This window comes from Citrus sinensis, chromosome 9 (genome assembly GCF_022201045.2).
Source record: "Citrus sinensis cultivar Valencia sweet orange chromosome 9, DVS_A1.0, whole genome shotgun sequence".
Classification (NCBI taxonomy): Eukaryota; Viridiplantae; Streptophyta; class Magnoliopsida; order Sapindales; family Rutaceae; genus Citrus; species Citrus sinensis.
The window spans coordinates 29,738,444-29,762,052 of NC_068564.1; the positions used below are offsets into that span (position 1 = coordinate 29,738,444).

At 36.8% G+C, this 23,609-nt stretch overlaps 4 protein-coding genes across 5 annotated transcripts; 1 reads left to right on the top strand and 3 right to left on the bottom strand.

Annotated features, from left to right (window-relative positions):
• Positions 1 to 104: 104 nt before the first annotated feature.
• LOC102630037 (ethylene-responsive transcription factor ERF016) lies at positions 105 to 1,687 on the bottom strand. The gene has a single exon (XM_006474633.4). The coding sequence runs from the start codon at positions 789 to 791 to the stop codon at positions 357 to 359; it is 435 nt and encodes a 144-aa protein (XP_006474696.1). The 5' UTR covers positions 792 to 1,687; the 3' UTR covers positions 105 to 356.
• A 7,148-nt stretch (positions 1,688 to 8,835) lies between these two features.
• On the bottom strand, positions 8,836 to 9,824 carry LOC102629753 (ethylene-responsive transcription factor ERF017). The gene has a single exon (XM_006474632.4). It carries the CDS (start codon positions 9,669 to 9,671, stop codon positions 9,072 to 9,074), a length of 600 nt encoding a protein of 199 aa, XP_006474695.1. The 5' UTR covers positions 9,672 to 9,824; the 3' UTR covers positions 8,836 to 9,071.
• A 3,342-nt stretch (positions 9,825 to 13,166) lies between these two features.
• Positions 13,167 to 15,074, top strand: LOC102629283 (20 kDa chaperonin, chloroplastic). 2 transcript variants are annotated; one of them, XM_006474630.2, is made up of 6 exons: positions 13,167 to 13,335; positions 13,426 to 13,599; positions 14,032 to 14,211; positions 14,300 to 14,455; positions 14,551 to 14,628; positions 14,748 to 15,074. In XM_006474630.2, exons 2-6 carry the CDS (start codon positions 13,429 to 13,431, stop codon positions 14,919 to 14,921), a joined length of 759 nt encoding a protein of 252 aa, XP_006474693.1. In that variant the 5' UTR covers positions 13,167 to 13,335; positions 13,426 to 13,428; the 3' UTR covers positions 14,922 to 15,074. The 2 variants fall into 2 exon arrangements, with proteins under 2 accessions (XP_006474693.1, XP_006474694.1); XM_006474631.2 differs by having other exon boundaries at positions 13,172 to 13,335; positions 13,429 to 13,599.
• Positions 15,075 to 15,397: 323 nt separating this feature from the next.
• On the bottom strand, positions 15,398 to 23,186 carry LOC102628827 (auxin response factor 19-like). Its single transcript, XM_006474628.4, has 13 exons — positions 22,510 to 23,186; positions 20,912 to 21,024; positions 20,725 to 20,820; positions 20,286 to 20,342; positions 20,024 to 20,179; positions 19,836 to 19,920; positions 19,615 to 19,705; positions 19,364 to 19,528; positions 19,088 to 19,283; positions 18,808 to 18,946; positions 16,480 to 18,377; positions 16,103 to 16,293; positions 15,398 to 16,013 (listed from the first exon to the last, which is right to left on the bottom strand). Exons 1-13 carry the CDS (start codon positions 22,550 to 22,552, stop codon positions 15,836 to 15,838), a joined length of 3,408 nt encoding a protein of 1,135 aa, XP_006474691.1. The 5' UTR covers positions 22,553 to 23,186; the 3' UTR covers positions 15,398 to 15,835.
• Between the last annotated feature and the right edge of the window lie 423 nt (positions 23,187 to 23,609).

The following is a 23,609-nucleotide window of genomic DNA, read 5'->3' on the forward strand; positions in this document are numbered from 1 at the left end:
TCATATCATTTTCAGAGTTTCTTATATCCCTGTTTATCAAACGCAATGTATACTATATTCCTAGCACATTTTCATTGGAGGTGAAAAAAGCAAAAACTCATTCCTCGCGACAAACCACACTCAATTATTAAGCACTATATTGCAAACATCAAGTCACATCACGAGTTTCAACATTACCCAAAAATTTATTCCTACAGACAAAAGCAGGTGGCATCTCAAAAGTTTAGTTAAAATACAAACATTCGTCGAATTTGCAAGTAGAACACTTTAAACTTTACAAAAACAACCCTTTACTCCGTAATCTATCAAGTTTTTTTTGTTAATTTAAAAAAAAAAAAATAAACAAATAAACAACCTCAAAAGGTCCACAGACCAGGTGACTGATAGAATGCCCCATCGACGCCCACATCATCAACTCCGTAACCGCTACTAGAACCTGAAGCGGAAACGACAGCCGCCTCATTAGATCCTAAATCCTCCACCGATTGGGCCGGAGCCCTTCGGGCATGCCGAAACGCAAATTCCTGAATCTGGACTGGCGTCATTTCATCCGCCAACGGAATCTCCGGGGGGTTATCGGGGAAATTGAGCGTCGCGGAGGATCCACGTAAGCAAACGACAGCCGCATCGTACGCTCTAGCAGCTTCGTCCGCCGTCTTGTAAGAACCCAACCAAATTCTGCCTCTGCTGTTAGGTTGCCGAACTTCCGCCACCCATTTGCCCCACTTCCGCATCCTCACTCCCTTGTATCTCCCGTTATTGCCTTCTCTTCCGCCGCTCGGCCTCACCATAATTGGAAATTATTTCCTTTAATGCAAAGCAAGCACCGGCTTTCGGCTTTAAAATAAACCGATTTTGTCAGCGGACGTGGAGATGGAGAATTAAGAGACGGAAGCAGAATGAAGGAATCCCGTGGGCTTTGTGGAAGAGTGACACGTAACCCCGCAGCTTTTTTTTTTTTACATTTGCTGGTTCGGGGCTACGTGGAGCTTATTGGTGGCTTGGGTGTGGACCGTTGGATCTGGGGTCGGGATCTGACACGTGCATTAGAGATGCAATGATGTGAACACGTGGTGGAGTATTTTCTGCGTTAACTGTGGGCTACTGGGCTTGCACCAAATTTTTGGCGGACGGTCTTCGAGTTTCTGAGTAATCAAACAAATTAAGCTTTCTAATCATCCACGACTACGAGGGTTATCAGTTATTAATGAAAAGTACATATAATGCACTTCAATCTCCGGTGAATAAGCTTGCATTTTGAGATTGTCCTGCCACTACTTTTTTGTGTGAAAGTGGCAAGTTTGTGTATCGCCGCCACACAGATAACTCTAGATAGTCATTTTTCTTAATAAAGGCACACACCCTATCCCTGTGTAGGCTGTGTTATATTCCAATTTTTTGTACACTAATTAAAATTCTCAAGGATTTTGTTGGAAATATGCGTCAAGCCAAATAAGTCCTAGACGGCTCATGACAATTTACACAAATTAGAATGTACCACCCATTTGTTAGATTCAATGTGCTGTCCATTCACGTATAAAATTTGAATAAGCCTGGCTTGCGTGGGGAATATTTCAAAAAGCTTAAATATAAATTGTTTGAACCCTTTCCTTTTCTTAAATCTTTTAGGTTAAATCGTAACATACATTGTTTAGTCTCTTATGTCTAATTAATAATCGAAATCTTTTCTTGTACGTGGACTCTGGAAACTGTTGCTCGAGCTTGCCGTCGAGATGAATACCAACCGTTACAACAAAGAAACCTCAACGTTTAAAGTCATTTATAATCTTTTGAAAAATGAATGAAATTAAAACTTAAAACATTGCAAAGTTAAGCGACGTGGTTTCACACCCTATTGAGACCACGTCGTTTCATGCACAAAACAAAGCAACCCTTATCACCTTTCCTTTCTTCATCCCCCCCCCCCCCCCCCCCCCCCTCCTTTTTTTTTTTACGTGTCTAACATGCACATTCACAAATCGAGACCCAGACCTTCACTCTCGCCATCATCTCTCTTTGCCACGGAGTCACAGTCACCACTAAACCCTCTCCGACCGAACGATACCCAAATCGCTGCGGTGAAAGAAAACCCAACCCTTTAGCTGCTTGAAACTAAAACCCTAGCCTGTGGCAGCAACAATAGCAGCACTAGAAAATCAGAATTGAGAAATTGAATGCAGTACCGCTACCAACGATCCCTCAAAGTTAGTCACAAGCTCATTTGAGAATTCACATTACATTCGCGATGATCATATCGGTAAAATCGGTCTCACAAGTTCAATCTCGCTTAAGATTTTTTTTTTATATTAGATATATGAATTAGTGCATTTGTTTGATCACGGAACATAATTATGGTTTGACGTATGTGAAAAAGTATGGATCCAATTTTGTTTTCCTTATCTGACATGGAAATATTCACCACAGTTTCAGTTTTGCTTCAGTCTTTTCTGATCAAATCGTGCTATTACTTTGAATTAGCTTAATTGTGTTATATTCACGTATGAATGGACTGGTTATGCTTGAATTCATCCATCCTTGCATGCTTAGCATTCTGCATTAATTGATCTTAATTGATCAATCTGAAATTGTGAATAATAGGCGGTCACGTATTCATTTATTGCATGCCACTGCACTTTCTTTTGGTTTTTACTAAATTAAAGCTAACTCCTTGACCTAAAAGAAGACATGAACCAGAACTAAACTGGTTCAGAGTCTTGAATTTGCAAGAACCAGGTCAATTTAGAAAGAAATAATAAATGAGCTGAAAATACAAAATCATGCTCAACAGTTGTTGATAGAGTGCTAAAGGAAGTAGGACTTGCAGTTTTAATTCATAGATTGAATTTTTCAGTTTAATTTTGCATTGCAATACTAATTAATCATACATTGCTTGAGTTTCGAGAAACTTCGCAAAATTGCAAGGGAATACAAGATGCAAGAAGCAACACAAAATATGACAGATAGGAAAAAGGGGCAAGCTACAATTACAATGCAACAGCAACAGTTTGAGCAGCTTCAATTGCGGAGGCAAAATCAGATTAGCAAGCAGCCTGACAAGGGAGACAGACTCAGCTTAATAGAGCAAGACGAGGATAAGAATAACATCAAAGTTAGTAAGCTTTGACAACCTCGCCCCAGGTTCTATACTTTCTTATTTCATAAGTGCATCATGATCTCAATTTATGCATAAATAAGAAACTAATTTGAGTGATCATTTCACAGAATAAACAGTTTATAGATCAGCCTTTGACTGATCAGATCATAATCTAATGATTAATTAAAAGCATGCAAAGCTAATATTCTGATACTGCTATGAAATTTGGTTCAATAGAATTGATTGCATGTGGTCCCAGTTACAGTGGATTCTAGATTCAGATGATGCTTTGCTTTTGATGCCAAATCAACAGGTTTTCAAAGCGATTGTCGCTTACGAAAATGACTTAAAACTAATGCTTCTTGAGAGTGAATAGCATTAAGTAATGATACAGGTCACCAATTATCATTCCATTTAAATAAATTAGCACTTGAATGCAGAACTTTAGATTGAACATTTGTGGCTTTGAAATAATGAAGAAAATTTACCGTACTTTGGATACCAACTTTGCTAGTTAGTATATCAATTTTACTGTCAGAGCGTGGGAAAATTCACATCAAAAGAGAGCAACAGCCATGATGTTCCTTTTTTACTAAATGGCCAACTTAGAAAAAAGAAATATACCATTGCCTACCTATTTGGTGGATGTCTCTTCACTTCTACCTCTTTGTTTCTGGCTGGTAAGGACTGCAAGGTTAATTGACCACATGGTTAAAGTTAATTAGATGAGGAGCAAGAGGCAAGCATGCTCACCGATTAAATTGATTGGTTAGTTAGCCACGTGGCAGCATGTTAGCAAAATGGCTCATGAAAATCATTGGCCAATTCGCTTTGGAGGTGAAAAAGCCAAGGTAAAACAAGTGCAAGCCAGGCTAAATTTAGGCGTGAGCCAAACCTAATTAGTTAAGACTCTATAAATAACGGGTGAATTTCCATTTTGTATATAGTTCTAAGTTGAATGAACTCAAATGCTCTATAGCTTTACATGATATAACTCCTTGTCATTTATATTATTTCTATTATTTACATATTATCCATGAAGTAATTTAGTGTTTTTCATTTATCGCAAGATAACCAGTGAAAATGGTGATGCAGTAAAACCTCTATAAAATAATATTGTTAGAATTAAGAAAAAAATAATTTTTAACGAAATTATTTATTCATCAATAGATGAAAATTTTATGAAAGAATATTTATTAATTTAGAGAGAGATTTATTGTTTTGAGAAGAGTTTTTTTGGTAAATGTACATACTTATCTATAAAATAGCCAAATCATGCTTCCTCAAGTCAGCAACATCTTCTTCAAAATGACTACTTTAGTTGCATATTTCGCAAAGAGTTGAATTCAGATAATTAAAGTTGTAAGGAAAAATCTTTAATGTTATGAATTTTATATTTTATTCGTTATTAATTTTGTATTTGATTAATTAACTATCTATATTTTCATTGGGCCCCAAAAGATTAAATAAAAAAAATTATCTTATGCATTTAGATTAAATAATAAAATCCTCTGATACCGACTTGAGCCAGTGTAATAAGTTAATAATTTTGCTTAAGTTATTCATTTATCAAACATTTATTTATCGAGGTTTTATTCTACTTGGGAATTGTTTTAGATTGCGCAGTTCTTTTATTATTATTTAACTTTGAAAGCTAATTTCTTCATCTTTGATTTGAACTTTTTGTTTCTTACTGCTAACCGTGAAAATGGCGATACTTGTGCTCCAATAAGCATTAACTTATTAGGAACTACATTGGCAAGCCTGGCTGCAAAACAAGAACTGCTTTGCAAATCATGCTATATGTATGATTGTGAGCATTAAGGGTTCAGTTTTTGAAGGGCAAGCTTAATGTCTGGGTATACATGTTAAAAGTGCCAATACCACCTTATGCAAGCACAAAAAATTGGCCTCCATTTGCTTTTTGGTTTATATTTGCTTGGGATAATTACATGATACATGATTTCAATTTGAGAATTCGCATTTTTTCACTAGTAAGAGTTGGTTTGTTATAATGAAGCTTGTACGTATTTGAGTACTTTATATATAAATAATAATTATATCAATTTGTAATCTAAATTGAAATTTACGAATGCAGCTTCAATTGTGGATAGTGGATGATAAAAGATTTATAAATTTTAATGACAGTGGACTCTCAAAAAAGATAAATAGAAATATAATTATAATTCTTTTTTTTAATTTCAATAATTCGTGATAGACTATACCTGTTATAGAAATATGTTGATTTCAACAATTCATATTTTTGGTCAATTATATCAAGCGCACCAAAGTCAAAATTGTTCTACTTCCTTTGAAAAAATTTTATGATCGATGTGTTGATGTAGAAATTTGGTTGAGGTATGTAGCAACCAAATAGCTACCTCAACACTATTGTTGTGATTGGGGAGACGGTTCTATGTTGTTGTCTTAATGTTGACGAAGCACTGGTGATCTTGAGCACCTCTTTCTAGGACATCTGCGCTCACAACAAATAGTTAGTGGACACCGGTGGTTTCTCCAGCGTAAACTCTCTGACGCTCAAGTCAACTTTCTTTTTTTTAGAAAAACTTATGCCACCCTCTCTGTGGCTTACTACCGTAGGCTTGAAAACAAAACACGGTTCAGAAATCCAAGAAATCTATAATTTAGAGAAAAAAGAAAAGAGGAATTCGACCTCTGTATCTTACTTATCCCCCGTTTTTTTTCATTTTCTAAAGGCTTTTATAATCAGCCGAAATTAGTAGCCTCTGGTTGGTGCATAAACATTAGTGGATCAGTTACTCACCGTGAATGGGTTGGTGGCACAACCACTAATGGAGTGACTCCATGATTACTGGTGAGTTGGCCTCGTACCCGAATTCTTCAAGGGAAGATTTTGGTCACCCTTTGACTAGGTCTTTGAATTAACCTGATTTGTTCTCTCCTTGTGAGCACCCTAACTAACCACACGTACGCGACCATCCATCCCCACTCTCGAGGAGACATTCCCCTTTAAGGATCATTCTATATCGAGGAGAGCACATTATACTCAGGTGAATATATGGTAGCAGCATCTTTACCACCCAAACAGGATGTATGACCAGTAGTATCTATCATAACTTCATAACAAGTATTGTTCTATCATTTTTTCTTGACGCTGGCTACAATAATAGAAATGAGAATTGTCATCCACCCTTTAAAATGATAATTTTTACTTGTCATAGTAGGTCATTTTTCTTGTGGTGTGAGAAGTTCTAACTTCTTCTTTACCATTAGAGAGGCTTGATTCAAGATACAAGTGTGGTTACTATTTTAATTCTTCTTTACCATGAGAGAGGCTTGATTCAAGATATAAGTGAGGTTACTATTTTAAAATATAGTGAATATAAATGAATTTCAACGTTAAATATGAATATAGATTGTCATACGTCAAATATTACAACGTTAAATATGAATACAGTCCAACTTGTTTATCAGTCATGACTAGTGTTGACTAGTGTTAAACTTGTTTATCTACTGATTGTCTTAAAATAACCACTAAATTAGAAATATTCAAATCACATTGTAATTAATTATCTATAAATTGAGCAGTCTTCCTAAAGTTTTGGTCTTAGGTTCGAGCTCTAATAAGTGCTTGAATTATTAATTAAAAAAAATTAAAACTCATCCATTGCTTGAATTTGACTAAAGCCGTTTAAGCAATTCTTATAGTTTTACACAGATATCCTTAAACTACATATATGAAGAGCGAGGAGATTAGCATATTGCCTTTTTATTAAAATTACAGCTCCAGATTTATTAATCAAAACTTAATATTTCTCTCTTACTTCAAATGACTTGTGTGATATTCTCTAACTTAAAAAAGAGTGTAAAAAAAAAAAAAAAAACTTAGAGAAACATAGAAGCAATATTAGATGTCGTTATAGTGTACCTTCATGAATAACAAGAAAAAAAAAAAAACTCTCAAGGAGAGAAAAGGATAAATCCACTAGGGAATAGCATATAATATTATTATTGGTAGTTTTTGAAAAGTATGATAATAAATTAAGATAGCAAGCCTATTTATATTAGTGGCGATTAAATCATAATTCTTTTTAAATAAGACAAATAATCTTAAATCTTAACTATCTAGAATTATAAATATGACTAAAATAAGCATACTAAAATAAGATAAAATATTATGAAACACTAAAGATAAAATTGACTCCATTCTAGAAATTATAATTTATTCTACCTTATACTTCCCACATCACTCTTCTTCTCTTCGAGAAAAACTTGTTCTCGAACTTTGCTGAAAACAAAAGACTATTTGGAGGATGAAACTTGTGAGGGAATACATTATCTTCCATCACAAACACAAAGCATCTTGCATCAACTTTTCTTAAAACTCAATAATAGCTATACTCCATCTACTTTTTAAATTTGTTAGTAACACTTTGAAAAGATAAAGACTTCCAAGAACGAGCAACGTTAAAAATAATATTTATCATTTTTTTTATTTTGCTCAATTCATTTTCCATTTAATTTTGTTTTTTCAGCTTAATCTTCTTCAAGAACTAATTTATTGTTTTCGATAAAAATACGCATAACCATGTTAATTATCTCGTGGTCTTGAAGAACAATTAGATTAGCTATAACTTCAATTGGCAAAATCATATCAATTATGGATAATTCCCTCATCATCAATTTGTATTGGTGAAATATCAATTATATTATCTTTCATAACAATTGAGGCCTCCTCGACTTGAGTTATTGAAGAATTACAACTGTAGTATTCGATTTAATGCTCAAATTAAGATGAAACATTATCTCATCTTTAGCAAGTTTAGATGCGTCTTCGATAATTTTCTCCTACTTGTATGTATTTTCTTGTTTGATGCGAAGTTCTAAAATATTTATTGTAATTTTTCTATTTATTTCTCTTATTGACCTTTTTAGAGTGCGTTTAAGAGTGATGTGTGGCAGTCCAACTATCAAGATATTTGGTAATACTTTACAGTTGGATTTTGACAGTTTAACGGACAACGATCATTTTTTCCACTTTTACTACTATGATTTTTACTTCAGTAAGTACAGTTTAAAAGTTTTATTATGTCACCCCAAACGCTTAATGCATTAATTTGAACGTTTAATTGTATCCAATACCTTCTTTGAAACTTCAATAGTTGTATGGCGATGGTGATTGGAAATCGGGTAAGGAATGGGGATCTGGAAGATTTGATGGTGTTAAGTGTGATGGTGGCAGCCGTTGTCTCGGATCGTCGTGGATTGGACGGAATAGTCTAGAGAAAGAAGTGGTTGGAGGTTTGACTTCGATTTCGGTGAACGGCGTTGGCTGTTGTAGGAGATGGTCCAGAAGGATAGAAAGGATGATGAGGAAGAGTCTGGCGGTGGCGGTTGCTGGTAATCTGTGGCGGAATACGGTGAATCGAAGGGCAGTGTGCGGGAGTTTGGCTGCTGGTTTTCGTGGATCGCGACGGCTTATCGGTGGCGGAAATATGTGGGAAATGGTTGGCGGCTTCAGGCTGGGTTGTCAATTAATGGAAACGACGACGGAATGTCGCTCAGGCGGCCGTGGATGATGGCTGACGCAGTAGTTAGGGTTTGGTGTTTCTGGATTTTTTTTTTAATTTCTTCCGGTTTGTATATGTTTTGTCAAATTGATGGAATTGTTGGATGGGTGACGTGGGCGGAGGAAGGACGCGTGGCACAAAGATAATAAAATGTCGAATTAATAATAAAAATAAACTCACAACATGCGATTAACTTTTAAAAATGATTTATTCATTTATTTGAAATAAAATCTAATACAATTCATTTTTCTCCGATCAATCAAAAAATTTACAACTTCGTAATTTTTTTTCCAATCGAATGATATGTTTACTTGTACTCGATTGCTAATGAAGGATGACCGTACAAAAAATGGTCTATCCAAACCCAAATTATCAGATACTCCGGAATCTAAAACTGTCCAGAATTCTGACCTCACATTACTAATTTAAAAATTCCAAAGAAACGAATCTTGATTCAACAATAGCCCATCAAAATTCTCGTCTGCAAAATCAACAGCTGGGAGTTGCGGAGCAAAAATGTCATTAGACAGGTCATCAAACCCAGGAAATATCCCATATTCGGAAGGGTAGTTACTGGAACTCGATGCCGTTAAAAGATCCAATAAAGACCCGTCAAAAACCCCATCGCTGTCCAACTGAACCGTTGCCTCAGAAATCGACGGCGATAAGTACTCCGTTTGCAATTCGGACACCGACTGTTCTGGCGATTGACTCCTCAGCGGCTCCGAATTCGCGAACTGAGCCGCCACAGCTTGAATCTCAGATGGCTTAAGTGAGCGCCCGCCTGATATGTCGGGTGGGTTGTCCGGGAAATTAAACTTGGCTGATCGGCCACGTAAGCAAAACAAAGCAGCGTCGAAAGCACGCGCTGCTTTTTCTGCTGTGTCGTAGGAGCCCAGCCAGATACGGGCACGGCTGTTGGGTAGTCTGATTTCAGACACATATTTCCCCCACTTTCGCTTTCGGACACCCTTGTAACGAGAGTCACTTCTCTCAGCAGGCTTTTCGACTACGTGCTTCACCATTTTTAAAGGGTTTCAGGTTATGGGTATTCTTGATTTAGACGAGTGGTGCTGTATCGAGTTGACTCGGAACTTTTGAGTGTGATTTGGATGATGATTCTTGTATTCCTGTTTGCTTTTATTTTGCTGAAGATGTTTTCATTTTTATGGCGGCTCGGCATATGTATATATAAGGAGCATGCGTGGGAGACTTGGAGAGTGAGCTCTCTTGGTTAAGTGAAGGAGGTCTCAGACTCTGACCGCGAGGGTCAAAACTCAAAGTGCGCGTTGATTTGAATGCCGCAAAGTGTAAATCAGCGGACACGTGGCCTGTAGGACAAGATTGTTTCTGGATTACGCGGGGGAGGGTGTTGGATTTCAAGCACGTTTGGCTTTTGTTCCTCGTGCACACATTTTTATAATTAAATTTATTCTGTAAATAAAATTCCACTATGAAAGAACGCATAGAGTTCAAATTTTAAAACCCTGTCCCATGAATCACTGTCCCACAAATGGCCCCCATTTCCAGCCCAATTCCATTATTTTGTGCCACCAACTTTTTATTAAATCATTTTTTTTAAGATTACAACATTTGTTTGTCTAAATAGATGTAGTTATGATAAGGCTGAGGTTATGAAATGGGTGCCATTTGTGGGACAGTGAAATGATAACGTTGAAATTTATTTAAGGTGGAGCACGAATCACAATCACACACGTAAAGTAATAAATAATAAAAAATTAATTATAATTTTAATCGTATGAAAGGGTCATCTATTTTAGAACGATTTCAATATAATCGGACCCTTATGATAATATTACTCATTGATTAAAAAATAACCATGTAGGTTATGTAGTATTTTTATTTATACTAATTTGTAAAAAAAAAAATTATTATTCTATTATTACTACTTTTGTTATAATAATAATATGCGAACATTGATTTTACTTTAAGGACTAACTTTTTCTTTCAAATAAAGTGTTAGGAATTTTTTTGAATATATTCTCTTAATGTTTCGTTTTTTTTTATTTAAAAAAAAAAGAGAGATATTCAAACAGTTTCTTTTAGATGATCATCCAAGTTTAAATCTTAAAAAAACATAAAACGACAAAATTAATTTAAATTTTATCCATACCCGAGTTTTTTTTTTTAGGAAAAAAAAAAAGAGAAATAGAGCAGACACGGACAGAAGACCGGGGGCTGATGTCATAAACAAAAATGACCGGACCAGAGTCCAGAGGGACGAGAGGAAAGCTCCATTGTTGCTATCACTTAGCCGTCACCTCAAACAAAATTGAAGAACGCAACGCAAAGGAAGGCCCATGCCACGCTCCATCGTCACCCACCCCAAACCCAGCTCAAAACGGGATTCAAAGTAACGCGTCCCCTGACTTCCGTCAGCTTTATTACACTTCTAGAATTATAAACTGTTCTTGTGGGACTCACTTCACTCAGTATTATCTAATATCTATTACTAGTTTACTAATGTCAATTTCGATTGGCCCCGTCACTCACTATTATGTATTACTACTGTCAATTTCGGTTGGCCCCAGTTTCATCAACATGGATTTCGTTGCTGTACAAATACAAGGAGGTAAAATCATGTTTTTTTTTTTTTCACTTTTCTAGTAAAAAATTTTGACGAAAATTTTTCAACAACCTTCAATTAAGATTAGGCCACGCAGGACTTGAATTTTTTCCTCTTTCGTACATGCAATTTATATTAAGCGGGGAAAAAATTACTACTATGCCGCAAATCTCCATTTTCACTAAACTAAAAAGAAAAAAAAAATTAAGAAGGGGATAACATTTTTGTGGTACCTTTCATTTTTTAAATATTATTTTTTTTCCAACATTGACAAATTACGGTTGTCTTCTTTTGACTAGAATGAGAAGATGTGTCAGCCACACAGTAATGACTCTAAAGTTTTGATGAGTCAACTATTCCATCATCCAGTAACTTGATTTGGTATTAATTTGGGAACAATTTTAGGATCGCTTAAGAAATTCTTAACCAAATGGCCCTTACCGCAAGAATCCTCGTACCCAATTTTAAATTTTTATTGGTGCCAATACTTTAGCTAAGGTACCATACTTTTGGTGAATTATTATTATTCCTGCTTCTAATTATTCGACAAGTGTCAATTTAAATTATGCGAAAGGGAATGTCCTCATTTTAAGTGATGACTAGAGCTGTGACTTGTGGCCTTACTGTTTTGGGACATTCTGGGCCGAAGATACAAACAAAAGGCCTCCTGGTCCTTTTCCATTAAAATGGCCCCAATCCATCGTCCATATAACCTTCACCAGCCATTCAACGAATTCTCTTGATCCCGTTTCTTCTAGTGATTTCAACTTCCAATGCTGGCTTTTATGATCCATTTACCAAACTAAAATCAGAATGGATTGAAATAAGAATTGACTGGAATGAAAATGACTTAAAATGAGAACAACCTCGAATGGAAATGGAGAATGAAAATCAGAATAAGTTGTTTACTTGAACTATAAGAATCAAAATCGAAATGAACTAAATTGCTATTAATCAGTTTACTTTATCTTAGAATCGAAATCAAAATGATTTAAATTATAATAAATTACTAAAATGTATTTAAGGAACTATTGTCATAATTATTATTTTTATTTTAATTACTGTGATAATTTATTAAAGTGATAATTTATTAAAAATTTGTTATTATTAATAATTATTGTTAATAATATATTAATACATTAATTAATTGTTAAAATCTATCACTAATAATAATAATAATAATAAAAACAATAATATATTAATTAATTATAATAATTTTTATCATTAATAATAACAACAACTAATATTAATTAATTAATTATAATAATATTTAATTGAAGACAAAATAGGTAATTTTTATTTTATGAGGGGATAAAATGGTCAATTATGGGAGTGGGAGATTGATTCCCACCACCCCCTCGGGAATCAATCTCCCATCCCTTATCCTTAAATTTGGGTGGGCCCTATAATTTTGATTCAGATTCATGTCTTCATTTTGTGAGGTAAACACCGTCAATAATTATAATCTCATATTTCAATTTCCTAATTCGCGAAGTAAACGCACCATTAATATTAAAAGAAAAAATACAACAAATAATAAATATCGTATTGGTTTCACTTTTTTTTTTGTGTAAAAAGAGCGATTATAAATTTTTGGGACGTCCTAACTCGAGCACAATTCAAATATCTACTTCCAAACTTTCTATCTTTTTCCCATAAATTCACCAGTCACCACAATTGGCTATTTGGCTCTGGCTTTGGTGTTGACCGGCGAGTTGAAGGAATTTAAATCGCTTGATGTCGGGAAATTCTCCTCATTTGCTTGTGCAAAATAATATCATGCAAGTTAATTTGGGCTTCGGCCCTCTTTCATGTAGTCCAATAAGAATCGAACCCCTGCTGTTTTAAAAGGTAAGTTTTAACTAATACTGTTTGGCTCGGAGAGTGAAAGGCGCGTGAGTGGCAATCGCTCAACGGCCGAAATTCTAGAATCATCTTATTATCTCTTAAAAAACCCTCTCTACTACTTAAACAGAAGTGTCTAGGGTTTTATCTTCTCGACTCTTCTTCAAATTTCAACTAGAAACCTTATCAAACTACTCGCTCGCTTCTCGCTTATCATTTCCAATCAGAATCTCTCTCGCTCTCTCTGCATCTGCAAGGTACAGTTTCTTTTCCATGGGTTATTTTATTTTTAAATGACTGAAAAGTCAACTCTGAGACTGTGCTGTGTGTTGAATTGAAACGAACAGCAGATGGCGACAGCTCAGCTAACAGCGTCATCAATTAAGGTTCCAGCAAGGAGCTTGACTTCATTCGATGGTCTCAGACCGTCTTCCGTCAAGTTCGCTTCCGTCGGAGGTGCTCCCAGCCAACGCTCTTTCCGTCGCTTGGTCGTTAAAGCCGCTGCAGTCGTGGCTCCCAAGGTAATTTTATCCTTTAATAAAAGCAGCATTGATAATTCTAAAATTTACTTATTTTTTCGAATGTCTGGCCTCATGTTTTTAGTGCTTGATGAATTGATGCATTATCGATTTTTCATGAATTTTTGGGAGATGATTTTTTAATGCATTTTGATTTGTTTTTAACTGAAGGCACTTCCATGACTAATTTGGCTCTAAAACCCACTGACAAATTGAGTCATTGATAAATTGGTTTGTATTTCACTTTAAATGAGTCTTGCATTTGTTTCTTTAGTCTGATAGTGTGCATTATATTTTTGTTCTCACTGTGCGTGTTATATTTTCAATTCCGTGTGAATGTTGCACATCTATCTCTTCTGTTAATGTTAGTAAATGATCAGATTATTTGGGCTTGTTTGCTTGTCATTCAATTATTTTGATTTTATGGCTGTGCAGTACACTTCAATTAAACCTTTGGGTGATAGAGTGCTGGTGAAAATCAAGACTGTAGAGGAGAAAACTGATGGTGGTATTTTTCTGCCATCTACAGCTCAAACAAAGCCTCAAGCAGGTGAGGTGGTAGCTGTTGGCGAGGGGAAGACAGTTGGGAAGACTAAACTGGACATATCTGTGAAGGTAGTCTTCAAGATTGGATTAAGTTTTCTTGTTTCTGTGCTTTTTATCTACAACTTTCACTCATTTACTTGTTGCTTTGTTTGTGTAGCCTGGGACCCAGGTCATCTATTCGAAGTATGCAGGGACTGAGTTGGAGTTCAATGGCGCAAATCATCTCATATTGAGGGAGGATGACGTAGTTGGCATTCTTGAAACAGATGAAATCAAGGATCTTAAGCCCCTTAATGACAGAGTTTTCATCAAGGTTGGTGTCCTTAAAAAATTCCATCCTTTTCTTGTGTAGATATAATCAGATTCTCATATTATGGGCTGGTTTGTCTATTCAAATGACGGGTGCAGGTTGCTGAGGCTGAGGAGACAACTGCTGGAGGTTTGTTGTTGACGGAGGCAAGCAAGGAGAAACCTTCCATTGGAATGGTAAGAGTTGTCAATTTTTGCAAATTTGGTGGACCAATACTTTTTGCTGCGTTTCCTAATACTTGCATTACAAACAACATGATGTGAGATTAATAATATAAAGCCTCTTGTGAGTATAGGTCATTGCTGTTGGACCCGGTCCTCTAGATGAGGAAGGTAATAGGAAACCTCTATCCATTGCTCCAGGGAACACGGTGATGTATTCCAAGTATGCAGGGAATGACTTCAAGGGCAGTGATGGTACCAACTACATTGCTTTAAGAGCTTCTGAAGTGATGGCTGTGCTCTCTTAGTTGTCTGTGTTTACTTGAGCGAGGCTTTATATGTATTAGTGAATTGAATTTTATGGTTGAGTTGCCTCAAGGCATACGGATTTTGAATGTAATCTTATTTGAACATAAAGAATTGCAGCTTGATCAATCGAATTGCTGCTTGTTTTTTGCTTACGAGTTTTTTGCCTATTGGGACTGCTAATTTAAAGTTGATTATGCCAATATGGGGAATTAAAATAACAAAATTTGAAAATAGATGGATTCGAAAATGTATGATTTGCATCCGCAAAAACCTCCGTTTAAGAGCGGTTATGCTTCTCGGACTGACTGGATATCACCATGACGTGAAGGTGATTTTTCAAGAGCAGGGTGTGGCTGCCGGTAATTGCTAGGCAATTACCATTCGCTCATTTACTTTACAGTGTCAACCGTATTTCTGAAAAAATCTTTCCGATCTATCATCAATTCAGTGCCTCTGTTAAAGAAGATGAAACAAATTGAAACATGAACAAATATTATGCTAATTATCTTGTCGAGGTAAACATCCTGCAGTCGCAAGATGTTCATGTTCATCCTTACCCTACTCACAACATGTACAGAGAAAATCTGAAGTCAGATCAGCTTTCAGTTAAGGTAAAATTTAATTATACACCCTTCTACCCTGTGCTCTTAGTGTTTGCTGTACATCTCTAAGTTTCTGCCAGCAACAACCAACAGCCGCATAGCAGATGTCAGTATTGGTGAGAATTGACCTTTGCTCTAAGCCATCAGCACCTACGGCAGCACTCTTTTGGAAGGACTTACCTCCCACTAGTAACTGGCTGAGGGCTAATGTTTTCAGAGGAGTTGCAGGCATGAACTAGATTGACCATGCTCCTTTAAAGGCACTATCAGAAGGCATAAACAGTTCATATTCTCTCTCAATTGCACAACTATTATCGATTAAATGAGGCAGCTGAGTTATCATCATAGTGTCTCCATGCATTCCCACTGTCGGACCCACTACAAGCTTGATTGGGAACCGGTAGATTACCCAAATCTCCATCTAAGCTCATCTGCTGCACCTCAGCTGATGAAAGTATCTTTATGCTCTGAACACAGCTTACAAACTCACTGCAAGAATTTACACAATGAGAAGTTAAGAAAAAAACACAAATCAGAAGGCTACAGGTAACAACTGAGCAATGGGGAACTTGACTTACTCCCACGGATCATCACCAACGAGTAATATGTCATTTTCATGGTCCACATAAACTAGCTTCCAATCAGAACTTTGCGGATCTTCCAGTTGCCCTTCAATTCCAAACATGCGGGCCAGATCATGCCTGAGCTCATCATAACCTTTGTAACGGGTAACATCAATAGATCTTCCTACAGACCCACGCTTTTGAACCTTCAAGAATTAGAAAGATATGTGTAAGAGTTGGGATTAAGGGTAAAAATAAAACTAAAGCAATTATACCCTAAAAGAATGGATTGACAAAAAGACCAGCAATATCACCAAGTGCTAAAAAAATAACAAGTTGTCTTGAAATTGAGAAGGAATTCTGAATTAAAGAGAATAAATTGCATAACAAACCTTAGTAAATGTCCTCATACGCTGAGTTTGATTGGCCCACAATCCATTGCCCAGAACCCCAGCTTCATTAATGCCAACCTCATTCGAACAAGCAGGCTTGAAAGGTATATTTGGCACTGCAAATGACTGAGAACTTATTGCAGCAGTGGACAACTCTGTTTCAATGTCTCTAGGAGTGCCGCCATAGTTAGACAGCAAATTGTGGAGATCCTTTTGAGAGTCATATCCCCTCGACAGCAAAGTATCAGGTGCCATTCCATCGATATTAGCAACAAATGGAAGGCTGTTCCGCGGATGTGACTGGGTATCACCATCCAAACAGTAGGTAGGGAGTGAGAAATTCTGCTGGATGTTGCCAGGATCAAGGCAATATGATGTTCCAGAAGAGGAAGCTTCCACTTGATCGGTCATGCTACCGTTGTACTTGAGATGTTCTGGTCCTTTCGAGATAGGCGGTTCATGTTTGATCCTGGCATCAGACTTGCTGTGAATCTCTTGGACCAAATTACTTGAAGGCTCAACCATTGAATCTCCCATGAGCATGGCTGGCCCTTGCTGGTTTCTATTTAGGAAGTTTGATGGGGATATTTGACAATTATTAGAAGAAGGGGAGGTTGAACATGATGGAGCATCTCCATCTGTATGATTAGAATGAGCTCTGGTTCCTGTAAGTGGTCTGTTCTGGTTCTGAGGCTGGTTCATGGGCAACTGTTGAGGTTGCACAAGCACTGATGCTGACAAGTTGTTGCTGAGCTGCTGCTGGTGATTCTGGGATGGGGGCAGCTGAGACAATTGCTGGTTTTGTTGATGGGCCAGCTGTTGTTGTAGCAGCTGAGGCTGCAAAAGTGAGCCAGCTGGGGAGAGTAATTGCTGCTGTTGCTGTTGCTGCAATTTCTGTTGCAACTGGGACTGAAGCTGTTGATCTGACATGCTCTGCTGTGCTAATTGCTGAACTTGTGGCTGCTGCTGTGCTCTCTGAGCGAGGCTTTGTTGCAAGAACTGCAGTGAAGATTGTTGCAATTGTGACTGTTGCTGCTGCCTCTGTAAAGGGCCAGTTGATTGCTCCATTTGTTGCTGAAACTGTGAGTCTTGTGGTAAGGATGTCAACAGGTATGAATTCTTATTATTGGAGAGGATACCTTGGGGGGCCTGGGTATTGCTTGTCAGCAATTGTGGCTGCTGAAGCTGAGAGTAAACTGTTGGCTGCTGCACATTCTGATTTGCGTTAGGGACAAGTACACCATTATTTACATGAGTTGGAAGGAATATTTGTTGTTGTGGCTGCTGTTGCTGCTGTTGAGGCGGCTGCTGTGGTCGTTGGGGTACTGGTGATTGAGACTGTGATTGTGAGTGGGGTGGAGTTGGAGATGGTTGCAGTTGTGGTGGTGGTGGTGGTTGCTGATTGTGGTGATGGTGATTTTGCTGCTGCTGCTGTTGCTGTTGCTGTGACTGTTGCGGATGGAGAAGCTGCTGCTGATGCTGCCGCTGCTGATGCAGTTGAGGGTGCTGCTGCTGCTGTTGGTTTAGAGGGTTCTGCAATAAATGCTGCAGCTGCTGCTGTTGGGTCCACGCAATAGGTGACTGAGGCAACTGGTTGACTTGGTTTTGTGGATTTGCTTTGCTAAACTGGAGATTTGGTGCAGCTAATGCAGAAGCTTGAAAATTCAGCAATTTAGATGGATCATCAGTACCAAAGTTACTATGCAGGCCAGTGGAAGAAACCATGGAAGGAAAGAATCCTGATTGAGCAGCTGGAAATTGATTGTTCTGTTGCATGCTCATCCACTGAACTAAACTTAAGCCAGGGAATATTGAGCTTGTGGCATCCTTCATACCGAAGTCATCTCCAAGCCAGGGCATTGCTCGCTTAAAAGCATTCTCTATGTCGGACTCATCATCTGCAAACATAATCCTAGAGATCATCAACGAGACAAAATTTAGCACGTCATATAGTGCAAACATAAAATTCATGTGGAGGTATAAATGGATTGGTTTATTCCATCTTCGGTAAACACCCAAAATGGCTTAGGTTCCTTTATTCTAAAACTCTTGACTTGATATGAGATTCTGGTTGATTGAATTGAATTTACTCGAATACCAGAAGAAAATGAAAATTTCACATCAAACGGAATCTTGAGGAAAAGAATCAGACTCTGACTGACATTATTTTTCATAACGTCCGTAGATGCTGTCATCCAAAAAACTAGCTTTTGCATTAGAAGACATATTTATGATTATTTCCTTTTTGAAAGAAGAAGAAAATGTGTTATAGAGAGTGGGGCTATCTTGTACATTAAGAAAGTTTTAGATTTGGTGAACATCATATACCTGGCATCCCTGGTTGTTTGGGAAACTTGGGTCTGAAAAAAGGGGGAGGGCATATGTAGAAAGGAGTTACAACTGGCTCAGTTTCCCAAAGTGAAACTCGGCTAGGCCGTTCTCCAGCAGTTGATTCATCCCATCCAACCTATTAAAAGAGAAAATCATAGAAAGATAAGCTGATAGAGAATGTCATTAACTTACGTTGACACAACTTTTGACTTGAAAACATCACCTAAGATTTCCGCAATCTAAATTCACTAGCATAAATACAACAGCTTGGTAATACCTGAAGGTTGCGCCACTGTGAATTTTTCCATCTCAAAGGGTCTAAATCACTGATACTGGTAATTGTACCCATGTATCTGCGCACTCCTGACTCCTCAGTCTCAAACATCATTCTAAATCGCATGCCAAGTGAAACTTGGGTATACATTGCTTTGTTATACTTGGCTAAGGGAATCACAAACTCCGAAGGGCTCGCCCTATCAATAAAATTTTAAATTAGTCACTGACATTATTAAATTACGGCACTGTGCTGAAGCTAAAATTGTCATAGCAGAACCTTGGATTATAGAAAATAGTAAATGGGCTGTTATTTGCAGCAGCATGAGCTGCAGCAGCAAGAATTCCTATATGCATGCTATCGCTGGATATGACCGATGAAGACAGGGCTGGCTGCTGTCTATTAGCACGCCTTATTCCCAGGAGAAGCTGTGACTTTTCATCTCTGCAAATAACCAAATACTTTCATTTCAGTGGCAGGGAAAATGATAATTTAGCTGAAAGACTCATAATTGCAAATCTAACTCATACCTTATAAAAAGAACGGAATCCCCTGCAAACAGTCTTTTAGTGCTAACAAAGACACTCCAACCTGTAGTCAGCAAGTGCCTCTTGGGTTGGCCTGCAAGGGATAATGCTGATTTATTATATTGTTCTACTCAGTTCCAACGAAAGTAACAATCAATCTAGCAATTTTCCGGACATATGTCAGGTGATGCCAGATGGTGTGAATTTAACTTTCTGGACAATACCTCGATAAATATGTCTGAATGTCCAAGTAGTGTCATGTAAATCTCTAGCGACTATCTCCTGAGCAGGTGGTTGCATCGAGTAATCCTATCAAGTACCTCCCACAGTAAGTGCCAGAATGGTAGATGCAGAACCATATAGAATTCAAGTTTTATGATCAATATTTAAAACATGAAAATAGTCTACACACTAGAGGAGGAAAGATCTTCTCTGCTGCCCGACGAGGAACAGAAAATCCACCGTGAGTGCTTGTGTCGCTTGCTGTAAGAGTTTTGCAGAAAAATTCAGTCGGTTGTCTGTTTTGCTTAAGGCCCATATCAGATGCCAAAATTGCTTCCTTTTCATACTGTGGAACAGATTTCAAGCAATGTTTACAATTGGTACATATAAGTAACATGATTCTCAAGGGGAAAAAAAATGCTGCATACTATCAAATTGAACAGCTGACCTACTTTGTTTACGGGTTGAAGTGTCATCTGAGCATAGACCTCATCAGTTTCAGGATCAGCCTGATTTCATAAAGGGAATAATCGAATAAATGTACTGCTTCAAACAGAATAACAGAATCTTTTCCTTATTTACTATTTCACTTTCTGATCATAAAAGTTACGTTTTCACACCTAACGCCCCACAACTTCCCAGATTGCACACCACAAACACGTAAAAACATTTACCAAGAAATAAAGGCTCATACCAATTGTCCAAACCAGTATAACTCAGCATTAATCTAATGAAAACCCACTCATATGATAAGGATGAGGACAATCCAACACTGAGACTCAACCGTTGAGTCATGTACAATAAACAGATGTAATTATATTTCATTCAAAAACAACATTTTGCTTCGGAGGAGGAAAAGTAAAGGCAATGGAACATTAGAGGATTTCATACATGCAATGTCACACTATGAAGCATGCAAATCAACTTGGAAGGTAGGTTAGGGTAGTTGGGTATGAAGTCATTCTCCTTCTGCATTGATGCTGCAACCTGTAGATGTAGTAATCATCAGAAAATTCCTTCAGAAACCCAAATCCAGACAGAGTTGCTTGTCTAAAAACTAATGGAACAGAGAGTATACTTGCTCGCTGTGGCCTTGAGGGAAGTAAACAACCAGGCTTCCAACTGGAGGCAAAGAAACCAGTGGCCCGGCACAAGCATGCCATAACTCAGAATTAATGGTCTTCCTCTCCCCTGTTCAGAACCAACCAGAATGGATTAAAAGACACAAATAATGGAATACTCTACCAACTGAATTCATACTACTATTTGATCTTTTACAAATTCTTTAAGGATAACAAAATTTGAAGGGCAGAAGTAACATATTACAAACAATCTTAAAATCTGTACTAACCAAAAAGATATACTAAGGATTGGAATAGCAAAAAAAAACTCACAAACAGACTATTACCAGGGTCAGGGTTTAAGTAGCAGTTTTATGTTGTGAAACACCAAAAACATAGATTAGAGGCACCACGACCAATAACAAATTCTTTTGTCATGTGAAACAAATGAAGAGAAAATTATTAAGAAAAATGGGCCTAAACATATACTCTTAAGGGTCTTAAAGTGTTAGAAGGCAAAAATAAATACAAGTTGCAAGTCTACCATTAAAACACCTGATTGATTATAGTTCTAGAGATAAATATGCATACAGATGCATGTCAGTCACCCAAATTGTGACAAACTGAACAAATTTCATAGCCAAACACAAACCGAGATAAAATGTATCCTACCTGGAATCATGACTTTTATTGATCTGTTTTAGTTAATGCTTCCTTTTCCCTATTCCAGATGACTAAAGCCATACCTTTTGAAGTGAAAAAGGTCACTATTCAGCTACACAAGACTGTTGATAATGTTACTTATCTATATATCTCCTTAGCACAGCGTTACAATGAATATATAGAGAAGAATAAAGAAGTTAGTTCAGAGTGACAATAACCGTGTATGTATACGACTATATGACTGCTGGAACTGAAACAAAGTTCTTCGGTGTTTACAGTTTGTGATCCCCAAACATCAAGCACAGAAATTAAAAACACATCAAGTTGGCCACAACTACATTTAGATAATTGTTCAAATCATTGTAACTTACTTAAGTGGGGAACTCTTTCATTAAAATTAGAAATAGACATATATAAATCAGTATAAGCATCATATGCCAGTATCAAGGAGGTTGATTGCATGTACATGTAGAGAAAACTTCTGTTAAGACAATTCACCATCTGCTCAATTCAGCAACTGGGAAACATCCATTAAAATTGATAGATCAACCCAGACATAAACTTTTTATCTGCAAAATAACTTTATAAACAATCTATACAAATGTATACATAAATAAACCCATACACTTCTTGCATCTACTTCTAAAGTATGGACGACAAACAACTTGATATATCAGAAAGCTTACATTTTCAGCACAGAAGAGGAAGAAAAATAATTAATTAACACAGAACCAAAAACAAAAAATAAATCATAAAACTGGAGTTTACACAATCCAGTTTCTGTCAGCATTAGAAGCCAAGAGCTCTGTTTAGCATGAAAAAGAACTAAATCTTCACAAATAATTGCAAGAGTAATCTGAAGCGCAAGCGCTCACAGAGAATCAAACAAATAGATAAGCAAATAACAGCCCAAAGTTAATGAATTGAATAGAATTAAAAACACTTGACACACCTTCCGCAGAACTTGGCAGAAACCCATTTGCTGGAGGCTTCATGCTTATCAATAGATGAAATGATAAAAGCCTTTAGCAAATCCAATCACCCGCTTTATTGCAAAGTAAAGATACAAACTTTCCTTCTCCCTTTTTTTTTTTAATAAAATTTTCCCCGCTTTTATCACCTTAATAACGAAGTCAGCTGTTGCAGCATCCTTAAAAAATCAACTTTTTCAAACTGACATTTAATCCAACAACCCCAACACAAACTCAAGCTCAGCTTCTAATACTTGCCTTCTTTCACCAAAACCCAATACTAAGTCTCGAACAACAAACACCTCCATCAAGCTCAAACCCAAAATCCCAAAAAGAAGAAAAAAAAAAAGTTTCCTCCTTTAGACCAAAACTCAATCAGATTAGACAAAACAGGAACTTGGTAATGACATATGTGTGCCCAAAACAGCAAATCATCAAATTGGTTTTTTTTTTTTTTTTTTCCTTTTGGTGGGTGGTTGCGTTTCAAATGACACTGGGATCAAGGTGAATGAAGAAAAGAAACTAACTTGTCGCCGGGGAATCAGAAGAACAAAAGCAAAAGAAAAAAGACAGCCTTTTTATGTGAACCAGCCGACATATAATAAGACTCTGGCAACAAGGCCTGAGTTAAAAGAATTAATTAATAATTTTTTTGTTAAAAAAAGATAGAGAGAGGTTACTGCTACTGTGACTGTCTCAATTAAGAACATAAAATAAAAGACAGTAATAATAATAAATTAGTTCATCATAGTGTTGTGTTAGTGGTATTTGCTTGCTATTAGCGGACAATAATGCTATTATGAGCGTCATTAAATTCGTCTCAAATTCACCCCCACAGTCTCACATTTGACATTCTTACCAGATTCACATTTCGTGTAAGAAAATAAAAACTGACTTTGCCGGGGTCTATTTAAGGACCATGCGTTGATTTTCCTCCTCTCTTTGGATAATGACCGTTGGATGCTTTTTTTTTTTCTTTCATTGTTTTCACTCTTTTGGGTAATGTTTAGTTGGAATTTGTGATCTTCATTTGGAAATTATTGTTGTGACTGCTGACGGTAGTACACCACTTTGATGTTTG

What these genes read in the sequence shown, in the direction of transcription:
- LOC102630037 (XM_006474633.4), bottom strand. Translation starts at nt 791, where the DNA reads ATGGTGAGGCCGAGCGGCGGAAGAGAAGGCAATAACGGGAGATACAAG.
- LOC102629753 (XM_006474632.4), bottom strand. Translation starts at nt 9,671, where the DNA reads ATGGTGAAGCACGTAGTCGAAAAGCCTGCTGAGAGAAGTGACTCTCGT.
- LOC102629283 (XM_006474630.2), top strand. Translation starts at nt 13,429, where the DNA reads ATGGCGACAGCTCAGCTAACAGCGTCATCAATTAAGGTTCCAGCAAGG. An exon ending in CTGCAGTCGTGGCTCCCAAG is followed by an intron (nt 13,600 to 14,031) that starts GTAATTTTATCC and finishes ATGGCTGTGCAG; the next exon opens with TACACTTCAATTAAACCTTT. An exon ending in AGAAACCTTCCATTGGAATG is followed by an intron (nt 14,629 to 14,747) that starts GTAAGAGTTGTC and finishes TTGTGAGTATAG; the next exon opens with GTCATTGCTGTTGGACCCGG.
- LOC102628827 (XM_006474628.4), bottom strand. Translation starts at nt 22,552, where the DNA reads ATGAAGCCTCCAGCAAATGGGTTTCTGCCAAGTTCTGCGGAAG. An exon ending in ACTATTTTCTATAATCCAAG is followed by an intron (nt 19,284 to 19,363) that starts GTTCTGCTATGA and finishes TTTTATTGATAG; the next exon opens with GGCGAGCCCTTCGGAGTTTG. An exon ending in CACAGTGGCGCAACCTTCAG is followed by an intron (nt 18,947 to 19,087) that starts GTATTACCAAGC and finishes CTCTTTTAATAG; the next exon opens with GTTGGATGGGATGAATCAAC.